Source organism: Dufourea novaeangliae, unplaced genomic scaffold (assembly GCF_001272555.1).
Source record: "Dufourea novaeangliae isolate 0120121106 unplaced genomic scaffold, ASM127255v1 scaffold120, whole genome shotgun sequence".
Taxonomy (NCBI): Eukaryota; Metazoa; Arthropoda; class Insecta; order Hymenoptera; family Halictidae; genus Dufourea; species Dufourea novaeangliae.
This window is the reverse complement of record NW_015373994.1, coordinates 18350-36655: the sequence shown is the minus strand read 5'-3', so window position 1 is coordinate 36655 and position 18306 is coordinate 18350. Positions and strand designations below refer to the sequence as shown.

Here is an 18306-nt window from a genome sequence, read left to right as displayed (position 1 = left end):
GTCTTAAGATGCTGTCTATTTAGTCACCTCTAGTCTAAATAGTTCCTCTCTAATAGAATACCGCCTGATCCGCCCATTGTGTTCGTACAGTCGTGGCCCCTGCCCACCACTGCCAGCTAGACAAGTAATGTCGTTACATAGAAATGAGTTCAATACACAAGTGCGGGAAAACTGACAGGTTTTCCCGCGTACGATCTCGTGTGTATGAACGAATTGCATCAGTGGATAGTAAAATAATATTTTAATGTAGTGTCAGAATGAGTTTAGTGCGCTCCATTGTGGAACGTGAAAAAGGATCGGGTAAATATATATACTGCAGATTATAGAGAGCAAGAAATTTGATTAAGTTCTAGATATTCGTCGACAGGTTATATGTAATCGAACGTAGCGTCGCAATTAAATTATCCTTAATTATAATAGTTTGTACGGTTTCGCTGAAACTTTCGTATCTAAGATTGACATATAAATTAAATAAGAATAAAAGTCGTTCTACTTTTCAGCACTGATACGTGATTACGATATTGCTCTGTACCGTTTGAAATGCTACCAGGACGATGTTTATCGTGGCATAACTCCTAACACAAATGCACTCGATTTTAATCCAGAACCGCCGGTTTTTGCATGTCGATTCTGCATTACAGAAGGATACCAACAAATAATTGCATTAGCGAACGAAGATGGGAAAATTGCTCTGCAAGACACGAGCATTAAAGAAGTGTACAACCAGCCATTGGAAGGGACACAGGTATCTGTTGCTTTTTCATAAACTGTTTTACAAAAATTAATTTCAACAATAAAACGGTTGAAGTTAAATATTGATCAAAATTTTGATTATCCTTTGTTAAAGCTTTATTCCATTGCATGTTTTATTCCTCTTCTATTTATGCATATCATTTTGTACATTATTATATAATCACAACATACTATATATTTTAAATGATAATGAGATCAGTACAATGTATTATATGTAATATATTATATATAAGGTTGAATGGATTATATGAATTTAATTCCGTGGATAATTTTAATATAAAATATATTATGGATTGTGTATAAACAAAGATCATTTTAATTATTTCTCAGGCACATTGTAATGCAATATTTGATGTTGCCTGGATGCCAGGTGAATTAAAATTGGTAACAGCATCTGGTGATCACACTGCTAGATTATGGGATGTATCTGGTTCTGAAATCAGAGAAATTGATCATTTTCATGCACACACAAGGAGTGTTAAGACTGCAGTATTTCGTTATCAAGATCAAGGTATACATTTTACATATTCGAGACTAATGACCCACCATGGTGATGCAATGTCTCACCCATTTAGTCGATAACCCAATAACTGAATAATAATATATCAGTCTCAAATGTGTTGAACACGTGGTTCATCTGTGTTTGACCTCTTAATAGGATTTTAATAGGATAGAACTTGTATAAAAATCTTCCAGGTCTCTTTTAAATGATCTTGCTGTTTACCTTTAATGTTTTCAATCTCCGCCAGAAATCTCTGAAGGTAAAGAATTGATTGAAAACATACATTTCAGCTGTATTTGCGACAGGCGCTAGAGACGGTTCTATAATGGTATGGGATATCAGAGCAAATCATTGTGAACAACGTAAACCAGACAATTGTATTGCCAATGCACATAATGTTGGAACCATGGGAAATGTACGACAACGTAGAGCACTTAATCAGGCATCTAGAGCTCAAAGTATAACCGGTTTGGCTTTTCAAGATGATGTCACTTTATTGTCGTGCGCAGCCGGTGACGGGTAAATTCATTCGCATAAGTAAACATTTTCTGCATCTAAAAAAAATGAAGAAACAAACAAAACACTAAGAAATATCATTGGTATTACAGTTTAATAAAAGTATGGGATTTGCGAAAAAATTACACTGTTCACAAAAAGGATCCTGTAGCCAAATATACAATGAACTATACCGGGCACAGTACAAGAAATGGATTCTCATCGTTGTTAATATGTCCCGCGAGAATCACATTGTATGCAAGTTGTATGGACAATATTATATACTCATATAACATATCATCATATAATCCGAAACCAAGTAAGTATTGTAGCACGGTATTATTAACATAAAGTATTGTTTGTGCGTTAATTAGTTTGAGTATTAGTTGCAGAGTTTTATGGGCATCAGAATTGTACATACTATGTTAAGACTTGTTTAAGTCCTGATGGACGTTATATCGCCAGCGGTTCCAGCGATGAACTTGCATACATATGGCGTACAAATAAGCCAGGAGCGCCAATAGTACAACTATCTGGACATACGGAAGAAGTTACTTGCATCGCGTGGTGCAGTGTGGGAGAAACCAAAGTATAAATACATTCTTTAACACCTATCCTTACTTTATGTATACCACACTTACGTTCAATTTTTTTTAAAGATAGTAACGTGCTCTGATGACTCGTGCCATAGAATTTGGAGAGTTGGCTATGAACATAAAATAGATAACGAGGAAGTACAAATACGTGGTCGTGCTGAAGTTGTCCTTAATAAGAACCCCTTGGAAAATTTAAAGTTAGAAACTACGCCAACAGTTACACGGCGTTGGGTTGCATCTCAAGAATGTACCCCAGGATCTGACACCACACCTAGTAATTATTCATAAAATCATAAAAGTATATTCTTCTACTGATTATTACATATATTTTAAATGTTATTATTATCCGTCTCTACCAGATGCTACTCCTGGTCCAAGTTCTGATGTTTCCAATCACACTGAGGGTAATCAGATACAGTATAATATGAATAATTCAGTGAAGAGAAGTTATTGTCAAATGCTGATGGGATCATGGTCCGAAGGGAAATTCAAATCCATCTTGTCACCGATACAGGAGAATCACGAATTCATAGCAAAACGGGCCCATTTAGAGAATCGTGGTGCACGAAGATTGTTCAGCCCGAGTCACGATAACAATCCTCTATGCAAAGGTTACGAATCGGACGAACCAAGCACAAGTTCGTCCACTGTAGAAAGTAAAAACGTGGTCCTCTTCTCGCCCACCTTGAATCTTCCGAATTTCGTAATCGATGGTACAGCGCCGCATTTACTTCAAATGTCTCCGGAAAAGTACAAAGAAAACGTCGATTGGTTGACTAGAATACGAAGGGAGAAGTTTGAACACAGATCAGGGAAATCGATTTCGGAGAAATTATCTAGCCCCGTTTACAACCCAACGCCTGCCAGAAGAAATAGTAGATCGCGATCAACGGAACCGCAGAAAGTAACTAAGCTGCCTAAAAGTTCAGTACCTTCTTTGTTAAACTTTTTCAAGCTTACTGGAAAACATTGTGAAACGAACACGTGTTGTGATGACGCTGACGCAGTGACTTCTACTGAATCTTAAAAGTAAATCATTGCTTGTGGTTTGATTGTATTTTAATTGTAATTTTGTACACATAATTCTAGAAACATTTTATAAGATAGCATCGAATTGCATTCTGAGCGTCGATCAATGAATGTGATAACAATATTAACGCATTTTCTATTGTCTGTGTTAGGGTACCTTACAACGACAAGGAGTATCAATGAGTCTAAAAAATACGACAAATTTTATAATATAGCATATAAGGTATCTAATATAAACGTGTGAGTATTAAAAAATATGTAAAGATAGATTATATACTCAAAAATGTCATGTACTGATGGCATTAGCATAAAGTACCTTTTATACGCAATAATAAATTATTTTTTATAAAAATATATAATTTTAACAAATTTTTTTCTATTTTTTAGTTTTATTTCTACCATTATCAATAATTTGTCCAGTATTTCAGAAAATAAGGAATTGTGGTGTGCGAATCGTAATACTTCAAATAAATAAATCGTAATTTTATTCGAATAATATACATAGTTTTGCTATTAACTGTTCAAATCAGGACAAAATACTTTTACTGCTCGCGAAAGTAATTTAATTTTCACTGATTTTAATTCGTATTCCTCGTCGTCAATGTACAATGTATTCTCTTTTGTTATCTATGAACAGATTTATATATATAAAAAAATTAACTATTAAAATATGTAATTAATATTTACATTTACCTCTTGAGGAGTTATTTCAATGTCCTTTGCTTCTAATACCTGCTTATACAGTAACTTATTGTCATTCTCTTGTTTCCATCCTTCAACCACAAAAGAAAAATACCCAACATGTTTTGGACCTATATTACAGATGTAGCATTTTATTATTTTTGTAAAAATTACACTACACCGTTGTATACAGTTTTTTTTTAATTACCCATTTTTAACTTCAACGCTGCTGGTGATGATGAAGCTTGTGATTTTTCTACATTGGGACTTTCTATATGCAATTCACTTGTTGATATAGGCAACTCATGAGGAATACCACATTGTTCATTTACTATTTTACTGTAGTCAATCTCTAGAAAATACTGTAGTATTATAGAAGAAGTTACAGAATATCTTAAATTTTTAAGCATATATGGACATACCTGGTACAGGAACACTTTTTCTTGGTACAAAGGCATGCCACCACCTTTTATTTATATTAGCAAATTCATCTAATGATGTGTCCCTTTGATAACAACGAGAGCAACCATCACAGGGATTTGTGTACTTTATCAATGCATCGCAATTCCAGTTTAACTTCTCTTTATACCCATTCAATACGTAAGTTGCGTATCTGTAATAAGTTTGGTGTAAACATAAAAAAATATACTATTGAAGAATACAAAATATCAATGCGTACTTTCGTAAAGGTCCCCAATACCAATATTTTTTTGCAATAGAATGCGCATCTTTCCATGCACCCCATTCAACTACTCCCATAGCATAAATTGGTTTCACTGGGTCCTCAGGGTTTTCCTTCAATCACATTTATACAACATATAGGTTAATATTACATGTATTAAATTATATTACTACATTAACAGTATAATTTAATATGCATACTTCAATAGGTTCAACTTCAATCATATCCATCATTCTGAACTTTTCATTTATAATTGCCATTGTGGCCTCTACTACTTGCCTCACATCAGACAAATTATTGTATTCATTGCACATAGATTTTGCAACTTTATTTGTTTGTCCCAAAGGTAAAATACCAATAGGACACTGTTTAACCGAATTAATATTTGAATTATATCTTCTAACTAATCCTGTTAAAACATCAGACAAGGTACCATCTCCTCCAGCAACTACAATGGCATCTGTTGGTTTATTTAAATTCATTACTATTTTCCTAGCTTCATTTTCTGATTCAGTTTGTATCACAGTTACAGCTATCCCAGCCAAGTGCAACAATGGTTCACAGTAGTTTGTAAATAATTTCTTAGCTTTTCTGCAGATGGAAATAATTGTTAGAGAGCAAAAAATTAAAAGATATTTAGTTTATAAAATTCATACAAACCCTTTCTTGGCATTTGGATTTAAAATTATTGTGACATGTCTATTTTTTATATTTGTTGGACATGGAGCATCTCCAAAACGTGATGCAGTTTCACAATATTTCTTCATTAATTCATTTGTACTAAGAAAAATAGAATACTTGTTAATTATCAAGGGTAAATAAAGAAGAATATCCGTATTAAATGCAAAAAGTACTGGAGTTATCAAATTTATTTAAATCAAAAGCATACTAGCGATTCTTTTCATAACATGAGTTGTATCTTACTTGTATGCATCTTTGCTGTATGATACCCCATATGATAAAGCTGCTACTCCTAAGACAGACTTTTTCCAATTATTCCTTATGGTTCGAAAACACTTTAAGACCTTTGCCATTTTTTGGGATTCTTACTTTTGACAGAACAACTTGTACAAGTACATAATTTTTACGCTCTGTATCTACTTATAATTCAATTAAAAATTATCAAAAGCACAATGAATTCGGTTAAAAAATGATCAATAAATTTTATGAGAAGTTGTATACATTTCGGTCAATTTCATCACCTCTTCAATCATCCGGCAGTATATATTATGTTCGAAATATGCAGAAATATGATCTGACGATTATTTTGTAACCCACGTGCTTTTGACGATTTACTACCCTTTTAAATGCATGAGTTGTAATCGTTGCAACGTTGCAATTGGTTGCAATTAGTTGCAATGCAACCACGAACCACGATCGACAGTCGTGTGACGTGTGGTGTCATAGTTGCGATTGTTTTCGGAGCACTACGTTGATCGTTTCTCTTCCTTTTTCCGTAGGTAAACTGTAAATTTACAAGGAGGCGCTTTCATAAGTACCAGCCATTCGGTTAGTAATTTCATTTAAAAAGGAAGTAGAGACGGTAAATGTATGTAACGCGTTGGGTGTATTTGTTACATTACACACATATACTTCTGAATGTTTATCGAAATATTATTCAATATTTGAAGATATCAGGTCTGTAGAATAGTCTGGCAATACGAGATGTTTTGATCGTGTCATTTGCAGATACATAGTTACGTACTGAACTGTACTGACTGTGTACCATGGAATGCACTGTAATCTATAACAGTAACGTTTGTGTGAAGAATTCGTATTTCTGCAACCGTTGTGTATTTACTATGAAATAGTGACAAATTTTGGTGTAATCACGTGTAGTTATATCAAACTGCGCAAATCGGATTGATAATGAATACATGTACTACATTAAACTTTTTCAAAAATATTTTTTAGTATGTTTTTGCGTTTTATGATGATGTATATTTGGATGGTTTTTAAAAAATTTAAGGCATTTTTTCACCTATAATAGACTTTCTCTGTGTAAAGAATATTTACAATGCACTTGTAATTTTCATTTCTGCAATCTATATAGTTTTAGTATGTAACACATACTTTTAGTAAAACTAGTATCTATGCATAGAAAAGCTCTGTCTACCTAAAAGACAGAATTTTAAATTTGAGCATTAACGTATTCCATGTTACACATTAACATAAAAGTTTCAGAAAACTTGAATATTCATTAAAAACTATTAAATACCTTTCACCTTTGAGGATATTAAATATACATACAACTTTGTATTACAGATGGAATGAATAAAAATTATAAATACTGACAGTTAAGAAGTATGAACTAATGATTTGTTGTGAAACATATAATACTTTGATGGGAATAAAAAATGGATCTTGAAGGACATTCTGCATCAAGAAAAACAAGCGATGGTTTAGAGGATAATGAAGTTTGTACAAGTGAGGCAAACACAATGGTTGGAGTAATAGAAACATCAAACAAAACAGATACTGAAAACAAAGAGATAGAACAACTTGAAGAAGTTAATGATCAAGACACTGTTGAAGAGAAGAAGAACAAAGAAGTTCCTGTTGGTAATTCAGTTATATTACCAGAACCATCTACTTCACTGGATAACATTTCAACTTCTTCCAATGATATTGAATCAAGCACATCTTCCAAAGAACAAAATAAAATTAAGAGATGTGTTTCCAAAAGTATATTCAGAAGTCTATATATATTTATTTTTTACAACTTTTGAACATTATCGGCCGGTCATCTAAAAGTAGATATTATGGACTGTGACGGTCTGTTTGTTAACAAATTTGTGTAAACGCGAATGTGACATAAACTTTCTGAACTTTATTAAATGTATTTAATATTATGTGCAATTATAAATGTATAATAATACTTTTGTAATATTTTTTCCGAAACTAGAAAGTGATGACAACCGATAGTGTGTTGATATACACTGAAATTATTAAGTTTTTTACTTACCAATTCTAATGTACAGGTCAGGTAAATGGTGACAGTGGCATATCAATGGAGAAATTTGGGGACAGCTCGGATGAGGAATCTAGGAAACGCCGGAAACTGAATGTAGGTGGAAGTAGTACATCGGAATCTGAGGACAGTAGCATGGATAATGTGGCAAGGTTTAATAAAATTGAAAAAACCAGAGTGAAGATGCGTAATTATCGTAGCAAAAGAGCTTTAACAGAGGAACGCGAGGACAGTTTCAATGATAGTTCCGAAGATGATTCTGAAGATGTTGAAATGATACAGCAAGGTAAATAATTTAAAGAAATACATAACGTATAAAGAATCTCGATATTACATTTGCTGTAAACATAGAAAGAGAACGAGCTGCAGCAAATGGATCATCATGGGACAACAAATTATTTCCGGATCTAGATGATACAGATGTATGATCTAGTTTTTTTCGTAGTATGCTTCTGAAACTGTCTGTTTAGCCCCAGAAATCAGTTACTTTTTATTTATATTCTTCTCTAATAAAACTATTTAATGAAAGATCGAATAGTCTGATGAAATATTCAAGACTACTATATTATGATCATAAAGTGTGAAATGTATGCAATAACTTATGGATTGGTTGATGTAACTAAAACTATGTTTTGCCGACAATCTGTTTTATTATATATAAATATTTACATTTACAGATAAGTCTCCAGCTTGTTTGAAGAAAGAAAAGCCAAAGCCCAAGTGGTTTGCGGTACCAGAACTTATTTCCCGTGAACAAGGCAGGAATTCAATATTTCATCGGAGATATTATGGTTCATTACATGTCGTGCAACGCTTCGATCTTATGTATAAACTTGAAGGCCATTGGGTATACATATTTTTTGAAGAAAATACGGTGGTCCTTATTACAGAATATTAACATAAAATACTATTTTCATAGGGTTGTGTTAATAGCTTAAATTTCAATCAAAGAGGAAATTTACTAGCTAGCTGTTCCGACGATTTAGCCGTAGTCATATGGGATTGGGCGGCAGGGAAGAAGCGTCACATTTTCAACAGTGGTCATACGAGTAATGTCTTTCAGGTATGCAAAAGTGTGCATTGACCTTAATTATGTTTGTCCTTCAATTACTGCAGGGATGTATAATTTTTGTTAGTTTTAAATGTACAGGCTAAGTGGTTGCCGTTTGATGTAGAATATTTAATGACCACTTGTGCTCGGGATGGACAAGTACGTCTATTAGATGTCAGAACCGGTATATCACGAAACATTGCTAAACATGACGCACCAGCTCATAAATTAGCAGTTCATCCGGATACACCGTACATTATTATTTCTGCTGGCGAAGATGCTAGAGTGCTGTCCATTGATATCAGGGATGATAAAACAACTGAGTATGTCACTTTCCAAGCAACCGTTATTAAATATAAACACACGTTGTTTCACAATATACATTAACATGATCTGGTTTTGCAGATTAGTAGTGGTAAAAGATGGTGTTGATGATGTGGGATTGTATAGCGTTCAGTCCAATCCACTCAATAGCAATGAATTTTGTGTTAGTGGACTATCTGAAGTAGTTCGAATATACGACAGACGAAAAGCATCCACACCGTTGCACATGTTGTGTCCTTCACATTTGGTATATTATCTGAAGTTCTACAAAATATAGGATGTTCCTTAACTAAAAATACGGTTATATAAACGTTATATTAGAAATGGTATCTCAATCCCGTTAAGCTCGCATTTCTGACATCGTGTTTAACACCTTTGACCTTCCTTAAAGAGGCCCTTCAGTTAAGGAACATCTCATAGAGCTGTATTAATATTTACGTTTGACTAATTTTCTAACAAATTGCAGATTGGAAATTCACGATGCTTACATGTCACTTGTGCTGTATATAATCATAATGGAACGGAAATTCTTGCAACCTATAACAACGAATTAATATATTTGTTTGATGCAGTATCACCAAAACTTGGAGAATATGCACATAGTTACGGTGGTCATTGTAACAAGCATACTGGTGTGTACTTATTATTAACTACTGTCACAGATGCGGTGTAGTTGTAAAGCAGACCCGTGACAGTCGAGTCCTTGTGTTAACCATTCGATGTTAAGATTACCTTTGGAATATCACTATATCCACTTTATATATTTTTCAGTAAAAGGTGTCAATTTCTTTGGACCAAAAAGCGAATTTGTTATCTCCGGATCTGATTGCAGTAACATATTCATTTGGGATAAGGAAACAGAAGCGATTGTAAATTTTATGCCTGGGGATGCGCAAGGAGTGGTGCGTTTTCAAGTGAATTAAGTATACCCATAATAGTGCAATATATTTGAAATTTCAATAATACTTTTTCATGCAGGTCAATTGTTTGGAACCTCATCCACACATTCCTATTCTTGCCACAAGTGGTCTGGACTTTGATGTAAAGATATGGGTACCTTCTGCTGAGCAACCCACAACCTTGGCGCAATTGAGTCTTGTAAGTATGTTATAAATAGGATGCACAGGGTAAGCCAATTTACATGGCTATTTTCAATTTAAACATTTTCCTGCATCATTAGAACTATCAGAGATACATATTACAAATAGTCACATTTTAATGATATATTTTATAGATTATAAAAATGTGTGTAATTTTATGTTCAATATGAATTTTCCTTCATGGTCATGTAATTATTTATACACTCGTGATGCTTGTTTTTAGTTCGTGAAATATAATAGAAGTAGTAGAATGCAGACTATTGTACAGGTACTACGGTACAAGATCTGGTCAATATTGCCGCCAATGGGCTTTGCTGAAAGAGTATGTAATGGAAAGAATATTCATTATTGAATATAAATTGATTATAAAGTGTTTCATATTCGATACAGATTTATTTATATTTTTGTCTGTTATGATATAGCGTAATCCAAATACTGACGATGATGATGACGACGACGACGACGACGACGACGAAGATGACGACGAAGATGATAACGACAGTAATAATCATCTACACAGAACAGAAAGAGAACAATGTTCTGCATTCTAGAGGTATCGAAGCGGGTAGTTTCGTTTTTCATGAACTAACATTTACACAAATCCTTGGATACAGTCATTGAATGTTGACACCTATGATAAAGATGTACATAGAAAATGAACATATAGTTCTATAACCCTTTTTAACTTATTTTTTGCTAGATCAACAATTTATATGCATTACATACAATATTCATTATTATTTTTTTTATAGTTATAATGGCCAGGTGCGTTAAAAGTGTAAAAATTTTTGCTAAAAATATATATAGTATTAAATAATAACGCGTCAACAAAATTAAAACACTAAATACCATTGTTCCTGAGAAAATAAACATGTCTGTTATCGTATTTACTGAAGAATTATAATAATTTCATTAAAGTCCGCGCTTCTGTTTCTATGTTTACTAGTAATGTTTTAATGTTTTTTAAGATTTATGCGAAATATATACGGTTCTGCGTTTCTGAAATGTGTGATCGTTTTTTAATCTTGGAATTACTTCAAATAATTTATTTATTCTACTGTATATCAATTCATAAATTAAACTGACACTTTGAATGAAGTGTTAAAATTGAATTCATTACAATAGTTCTGTGAAACGTTCTAGATATACGAAAGTGCGTTAGGCGGTACAACGAAAGAGTTTAAATTCATGTTTTCCACTTCGTTATATATTAAAATATTTATTTGTTGCACGTAATCAGCATAGTGTACAATCATACATTTATATAATCTTTGTATGTATAAGTGAAAATAATTTTGTCGGAAACAAGAAATTATTAAATATGGAAACATAATGGATTGCCAAGTAAATGTATGTAACAGAAAATTAAAAAGCAACATACTCAAAATATATTGATTTAAAGTATATGATACTCTTTAAAAGATACCAATTGAATGAGCAAGACCTGCATATATATGCAATGTTGTGGCACTCATTACAAAAGCAGTAATAGCTTTAAAAATGACTATCGACCATGGGCCAGTTAGAAACAGTGTTATTAGGAAGTCCAGGATAAGTGACCTATATAACAGAATTTAGTACCTAAATAACAGAAATATAAGTATATAAAGCAGAGTTTCACTTAATCTACTATACTCTATTGTTCAATGCTTACTACATTAATATTAGATTCAAGACTTTTCTGAATGTATTTAAAAATTACTTCAGCCCCTGCCCATCCAGTTCCAGCAGTCAGAACTTTAGCATGTCCTTTACCCGGTATACTGTTAAGTACCAATAATATTCCCACTAAATCAGCTAAATCTATGGAAGACTTTAAAAATTCCTGAAAAAATGTATCATTCATTAAGGAGCCAAAGTAATAATAAATTGAAATTAGCGACTTATGTTGTCTGTCGGAGTTGGGCGGACCAGCGCGGCCAAGTAATTTTAACTGCCGATGTGCATGTGTGCATTCGCGAGCGAACTGAGCGAACTTCAAGAGGACGGATTGACCTATGCGCGCGCGCACCAGTACGCGATAAGCGCGGCCACTTTCACGTTATTTTTTGCGCGATCGTACACCGCCGCTCCTATTAGGCCACGTCAAAATTATCTTCGTCGTCCGTCACCGCGTCAGGCCATTGAGCATATTCCTTTTCGGACGAGCAAGGGTGCAGTGGTGAGCGAGAAAAATAAAATGTGAAGAATGCGCAACAGCAACTGGCTACGTCGGTTCATCGAGGCCGTCTGACTATTTAGACAGATAGGACTCAGCAGCTCGAGTACTATTTTTATTCCAGTTTCCAACTTAGAATCGACAAGCACCCGAAAATGTCATTCGAAGGGAAATACAATGCGAAAAGTCCCGGTATGTTATCTATGGACAATTTAATTCCATACGTTCATTAATTGTCACAGGTACATCTACATACAAACGAACCGAGGCGCAGTAATGTTCTTTTTTCTGTTTCTCTTTCGTTCACGGATCAACGTTATCTTTTGCAATTAGCATCGCGTTTTCTCGCGAAAGAAGTCAGTAAATTTTTTTTTGTAAATTCTCCGACCTAAACTGTATTTCGGCTGTTTTATTCTAGCCGGTTCAGCGCTCGACATATTTCAGTATAACAGCAAATTTCATGATAATTTTCTTACTTATTTGTGTTTATTTTCCCTATTTTGTTCTTTATCTTATAAATAGTTAAGTTTTAATACAGTATATGCACCAATTATTCGACAATAGTAGTAATAGTAATAGTAGTATTTGTACTCTTTATGGAAAAAATAGAGTGATTCTAAAATGACATGAAAATCCTTTTCTCTAAAATGACATCTATAAATTTTCTTATCTAAACAAGAACTATACGATGCAACATTTAGAATATCTATCTTCTTACATTTTTTATTGCCTCACTGAAAACATTAGAAATACGTGTTGGAAATACATTGTGGTAGGTAAAAATATTGGTAGTGAATATATTCAAATATATTTGTGTTGAGTGCATAGTATGTAGTAATTAGTTTTCTGCATAAATAATGGCCCATTAATGATTTCTTTTGCGAATATGTAAATTCCAGCTGTAAAAAGGTTAATGAGAGAAGTTCTAGAGCTTCACGAGGCAACCGAAGAATATTGTGCTTCTCCCTTGGAAGATAATCTTTTTGAGTGGCATTTCACTGTGCAAGGACCACCCTCAACAGACTTTGAAGGTGGTGTTTATCACGGTAGAATTCTGTTGCCACCTGAATATCCTATGAAGCCTCCAAATATTATACTGCTAACAGTAAGTAATATTAATTTCAAATGTATTTTTTCATCTGTTTGTAATTTTTTTATTATAAATGTTAATGACTTTTTTTAGCCAAACGGCCGTTTTGAAATTAACAAGAAGATATGTCTCAGCATCTCCGGACATCATCCAGAAACGTGGCAGCCCTCTTGGAGCATCAGAACAGCTTTGCTGGCCTTAATTGCTTTCATGCCAACACCAGGAAACAGAACAATAGGTTCTTTAGATTATAGTAAAGAAGAAAGGCAGAAACTTGCAAAAAAGTAATTAATAGAAATTGCTGGATGTAACAAACTACACAGTTATTAATCAGTTGCATAGTTTACTTACTGAGTTAGTTTATTACAGATCTCTGAATTGGCAATGTGACACTTGTGGGAAAGTCGTAAACTTGTTGTCCAAAACTACAGCTAAAAAGCCTATCACAGAAGAGGAACAGACAATGTTAAATACAATTGCCTTGAAGGTAAATTTACTGTAATGTTATATGAACTTCTGTAATCAATCGCAGACTTCTCAAGAAATCGTGATATTAGGCTGACGATTCGCCCACATCGGAACCAAGTTTCGTGGCCAGTACGGCGGACAGTGTTCCAGAGAATGAGTTGAGGCAACGTAACGTCGACACGACTTCTGTTGAGAATCAGGATCGACAACAATCAGACGTCATAGTAAATCAACAAGTAGAAACTATGTCATCTTCTAATGATTTATTTTGGAGCATTCTGATTGCTTCTTTAGTGTCAGCAATAATTCTACTTGTTTTGCGGCGACTATTTCTTGTTTAAATTATTCGAAATGTAACAAACGTTATACTTGTAAGTATGTTAACAAGACGAAGTAAATTTTATACACGTTTTATGAATAGCATTTTTAAACTTAGAAACAACTGACAGGTTTATACACGCTAGAGATAATCTGGTTCCCATAAAGACACAGTATATGGCAGAGACACGTACGGGCTGCACTGATATATCCACTTTAGTACATATCTATTTTATTCCTACAAAACATCTAAAACTAAAAATCGCTTTGTTCAACTATGCATTAAGATTTGGCAAAATTCTAAGTCTTTGTGCATTGTTGCGTTCTTTCATTGGCTGTATTTACTAGTCTTTGAGATTCTTTTGAGTATTTTCATAAATAATGTATTCTTACAACGTGAATCATTATTTGAAAATGTTACTTTGCATTTATCGCATACACAAACACACACACACTTGAATTGTACTTGGTATCTTTTACAATATTCTGTAAGTTTATTTCGTAAAAATAATTATGCTATGTTCGTAAAAAAATTTGCCAAATATTTTTAAACTAAATCTATTTCATAATGGAACTAACACCTTTGCCAGAATATACTTCAATCCTATATTCCTACGATTTTCAATTATAATTACACGTTTCCTTTTCCTTGTATTGTTTGTATGAATGTAGATAATTTGTATCCTAAACAAACTGTATATAAGTGATAAAAATTTAAGGTAGCTTACACGAACTATTATGTTGTATTCCACAAAACTGTGCACATGAAAAGTAAAAAAAATACACCAGTTCAAAAAACATGTTTGTAGTACAAATGTGATACTGACAACTCTAGTATTTTAAATACCTCTCATTTTTGCACAAGTATGCAATTTAATGCATATCATACATGTTAAACGAAAGCAGTTATCTGCTTTAACGAAGTAGTTGACACCAACTTACGAAAATATGATTATAATACAAAACACAAAGAAAGTTTTAATATTATGGGACCACATGGAGTAAAATTTTATTACAGGGTTCATTATAGGTACGGTTTACACGAAATTAATTGAGGCTACAATATTTGGGCACACATTAATTCTCTTTCTTTCCATTAAACTTTGCATGTACATACAAATATAATAAAGTAACTGTTTATTAAAGCATTAAACATATTGGTTTATAATATCTATTGTTACATATGTCATATGTAATAACTTTATTCATTTTCACGTTAATATATAATTTTATTGCTAAATGTTAGATCAGCATGATATTTCTGAGAAACGTATTCATCAAGCTTAATCAGAAGGTGCATAATCTTTGGATATAGAGATCACTTTTCGATTTATCTCCACACGTTAAATAAGAACCATAGATTTATTAATTATGATGACTGTTCACACAATTCTAACAGAATAAAAAAATACTAGTACAATGATATTAACTATATTTAATATATAAGCAAATAATGCACTGTGTTACTCTTTACATATCGCAATCTCACATGGACAGTGAATGTCTGTACATAAAATATAAACAATATCACTTTGATCGTTAATGCTAGGCGCAGATAAAGATACTCTTAAAGCCAACAATGATAAATTTTGTTCATAATTTCAAGATCGATATAATACTTTTAAATTATCCTTAAAATTTAATTATCCGCAAAATGGCAATAGTGTGCTAGAATTGATTAAAAATAGCTGGTGTATTAAGCATAATTGTACATATAAATGCAACTCGTGTCAAACAATTGTTTCAATATAAAGTAGTAGCTATGTGGTGACTTAATACTGAAAACACTTTTTGGTCCCTATTATCTTAGAGTAATTCAAATTTTTGAAAAAATACTTTTTGCATAAACATTTACTGAAGAAATACTGTAATTAATTTAAATGCTTTAGAAACGTATGTTTAATACGCAACCTATGAAAAATAACTCTGAAGATACATTCTAATCTTTTCGCTAATCTTTCTCTAAAATAAAATATAACGGCATTTTCAGATGGAATTCGATCAATTCCAGTATTACTTATAATATTTCAATTATTAACATATCAATACTACTTAATTGAATATAAATATAGCGTTTATCATATGAACTTTCATACAAAAACACAGATTGTAAACGTTTTAATATATTTTCTTTTTTATGTTGCTTGAAGCATCTTTCCAATCTTCCCAATACTAAACAGTACAACTGAAAATATTTTTATGGGATACGCTGCATACTTAAGATTAACAATTTAGTCAATGACGAGCTATTTACACGCATTTTGCACAACTGACATTTCTGTGCGTTTGTCATGGAATTTAAAAGAAAAGTTTCATTCTTTAGTACCTTCAAGGGGCATGAATCAAATCTTTGGAATTTCAAATAAATTAACGATGACTATGATAGCCATGGCACTGCGTCATTAACATACTGCATCACATTATTATTATTCTCATTATTGTTAACGTTATTACTACCTGCACTATTGCTGCATATATTCTGATTCATCCGTAAATTATTCATAAGCTAAACATCTTACATTTAATTATGTAATTATAACGGAGCATACCCGCAAATGTGATGCAATCAAGATTTAACGTGGCGTGTTTAGCAGTTACTTGTTTTATATTTCTTTTCCTTATCTATTGTAATTAGGGATCCTAACCGTAATTCACACCGAATAAATATTTAAACATGCTAAACGATGATCAAAGAAGTAGATGATCAATTCACTACTAGAAGCAGTAATGAGACAATCAGTGAAACAAATTGCGAAAGGAGTAATCACCACAAATTGAAACAAGATGGTAATTTATATAATAGTATACTTCTAGCTGAGAGTATACTTAAGATTCTTTATATTAAAAAATTTAACTAATATTCTTCTTAAATAAATTGTTTGAAAAGAACCATCCATAACCAACTTGGGTTTCGATTTGGACTTTGGAATGGTTACGATCCCCGATTGTAAGGCAGCCTACGTTTTGTTTTTTTTAATTTATGTAGTTCAATTATCAATGTTCTATCTAAGATTGTTACTTAATTATCTCGTAATAATTTAACCACTGTAGAAACAGATTCTGTACATTCAAACATGTATCAACATTAATATTCCATCAGCACCACTGTATTCTTTCCTTAATTCCGATCTTCCAGAGATTCATGAAATTTCAGTGTGACTAGACTACATAAAAGACAAGATAGTCTCTTTCTTGTATAAAATACAGTTAATTTAAGATACACTACGCTCCGAAAGAAATTATTTTCGGAAAAAGCAGCTTCTAATTTCGACCGCAAAAAATATATATCGATTGATAACACCTGACGTAATTCTGCTCTTAATTTCTTTCTTTTTTCCTATCTAAATTACATCATGAATAGTAGACTTCATTGAACGTAAAGGTCTATACCGTTGCATATATGATATGCATTCTTTAATCTTTTGAAGCACGAAAGTTATCCCTATATTTATTTTTTTAACTATTTCCACAGGAAATGCGTTCGTTAAGAAAAATGAAAAATGATCAGAATTTATGATCTATACGCACTTCAAAAGATTGAAGTGATAATATGATATTATATGATAAATGTTTGTACAAAAGAAAGATGAGATCACTGTCGCTCACAATATATAAATTTTAAATATGAAACTTGTGTCTTCGGAAAGAGGTATACAAAACTATTAAAATTAAGAAAGGAAAACATGAGAACTGCTAATAGGAAGAAAGTTATTGTCTCGCGGAAGTTATATAAAATGAAACTAACAATCGTAATAGATATGAAATTCTTTGCAACGATACAATTATTGTAAAATAAGCAAATAAAGACGACATGAATTTAGCCTAATACCGATGTATGTACATATGCGATAATATAAAAAATCTTTTTCAGTTGAATCATTGGCATTTTCTATTGTTAATAATAAACTGTTGAAAGGTATTTCCAATAATATACCTTCCTATTAAAATTCTATCTCAACTATATTGAATTATACATTTATCAGTATGTACCTTGAAACAATAGAAATATATCTTCATATTGTTTCAACAATACAGATTGAAACAGTAGAATCATCTTTTAATTTTCTAAAATTATTTCGTATTTCTTA

The 18306-nt window shown here is 32.4% G+C and overlaps 4 protein-coding genes across 8 annotated transcripts; 3 read left to right on the top strand and 1 right to left on the bottom strand.

Annotated features, from left to right (window-relative positions):
* The first annotated feature begins 161 nt into the window (after positions 1-161).
* On the top strand, positions 162-3616 carry LOC107187928 (protein lethal(2)denticleless). Of its 3 annotated transcripts, none has more exons than XM_015576134.1 (9): positions 162-300; positions 501-745; positions 1084-1264; positions 1561-1774; positions 1864-2069; positions 2137-2339; positions 2410-2620; positions 2706-3375; positions 3528-3616. In XM_015576134.1, exons 1-8 carry the CDS (start codon positions 258-260, stop codon positions 3371-3373), a joined length of 1971 nt encoding a protein of 656 aa, XP_015431620.1. In that variant the 5' UTR covers positions 162-257; the 3' UTR covers positions 3374-3375; positions 3528-3616. The 3 variants fall into 3 exon arrangements, with proteins under 3 accessions (XP_015431620.1, XP_015431619.1, XP_015431618.1); XM_015576133.1 differs by having other exon boundaries at positions 1546-1774; XM_015576132.1 differs by having other exon boundaries at positions 1546-1774; positions 2706-3616.
* Positions 3617-3888: 272 nt separating this feature from the next.
* Positions 3889-5772, bottom strand: LOC107187935 (acylglycerol kinase, mitochondrial). The gene is made up of 8 exons (XM_015576143.1): positions 5663-5772; positions 5399-5518; positions 4939-5329; positions 4736-4851; positions 4479-4669; positions 4265-4408; positions 4069-4187; positions 3889-4002 (listed from the first exon to the last, which is right to left on the bottom strand). The coding sequence occupies exons 1-8, from the start codon at positions 5770-5772 to the stop codon at positions 3889-3891; spliced, it is 1305 nt and encodes a 434-aa protein (XP_015431629.1).
* Positions 5773-6453: 681 nt separating this feature from the next.
* LOC107187930 (DDB1- and CUL4-associated factor 8-like) lies at positions 6454-10880 on the top strand. Of its 3 annotated transcripts, none has more exons than XM_015576137.1 (12): positions 6454-6477; positions 7004-7300; positions 7720-7995; positions 8387-8556; positions 8629-8772; positions 8860-9083; positions 9166-9331; positions 9551-9716; positions 9856-9986; positions 10063-10182; positions 10408-10506; positions 10607-10880. In XM_015576137.1, exons 2-12 carry the CDS (start codon positions 7096-7098, stop codon positions 10733-10735), a joined length of 1830 nt encoding a protein of 609 aa, XP_015431623.1. In that variant the 5' UTR covers positions 6454-6477; positions 7004-7095; the 3' UTR covers positions 10736-10880. The 3 variants fall into 3 exon arrangements, with proteins under 3 accessions (XP_015431623.1, XP_015431622.1, XP_015431624.1); XM_015576136.1 differs by lacking the exon at positions 6454-6477 and adding an exon at positions 6592-6617; XM_015576138.1 differs by lacking the exons at positions 6454-6477; positions 10408-10506 and adding an exon at positions 6592-6617.
* Positions 10881-12246: 1366 nt separating this feature from the next.
* LOC107187933 (ubiquitin-conjugating enzyme E2 J1-like) lies at positions 12247-14636 on the top strand. The gene is made up of 5 exons (XM_015576140.1): positions 12247-12534; positions 13242-13447; positions 13526-13716; positions 13802-13919; positions 13990-14636. Exons 1-5 carry the CDS (start codon positions 12498-12500, stop codon positions 14239-14241), a joined length of 804 nt encoding a protein of 267 aa, XP_015431626.1. The 5' UTR covers positions 12247-12497; the 3' UTR covers positions 14242-14636.
* Positions 14637-18306: the final 3670 nt, after the last annotated feature.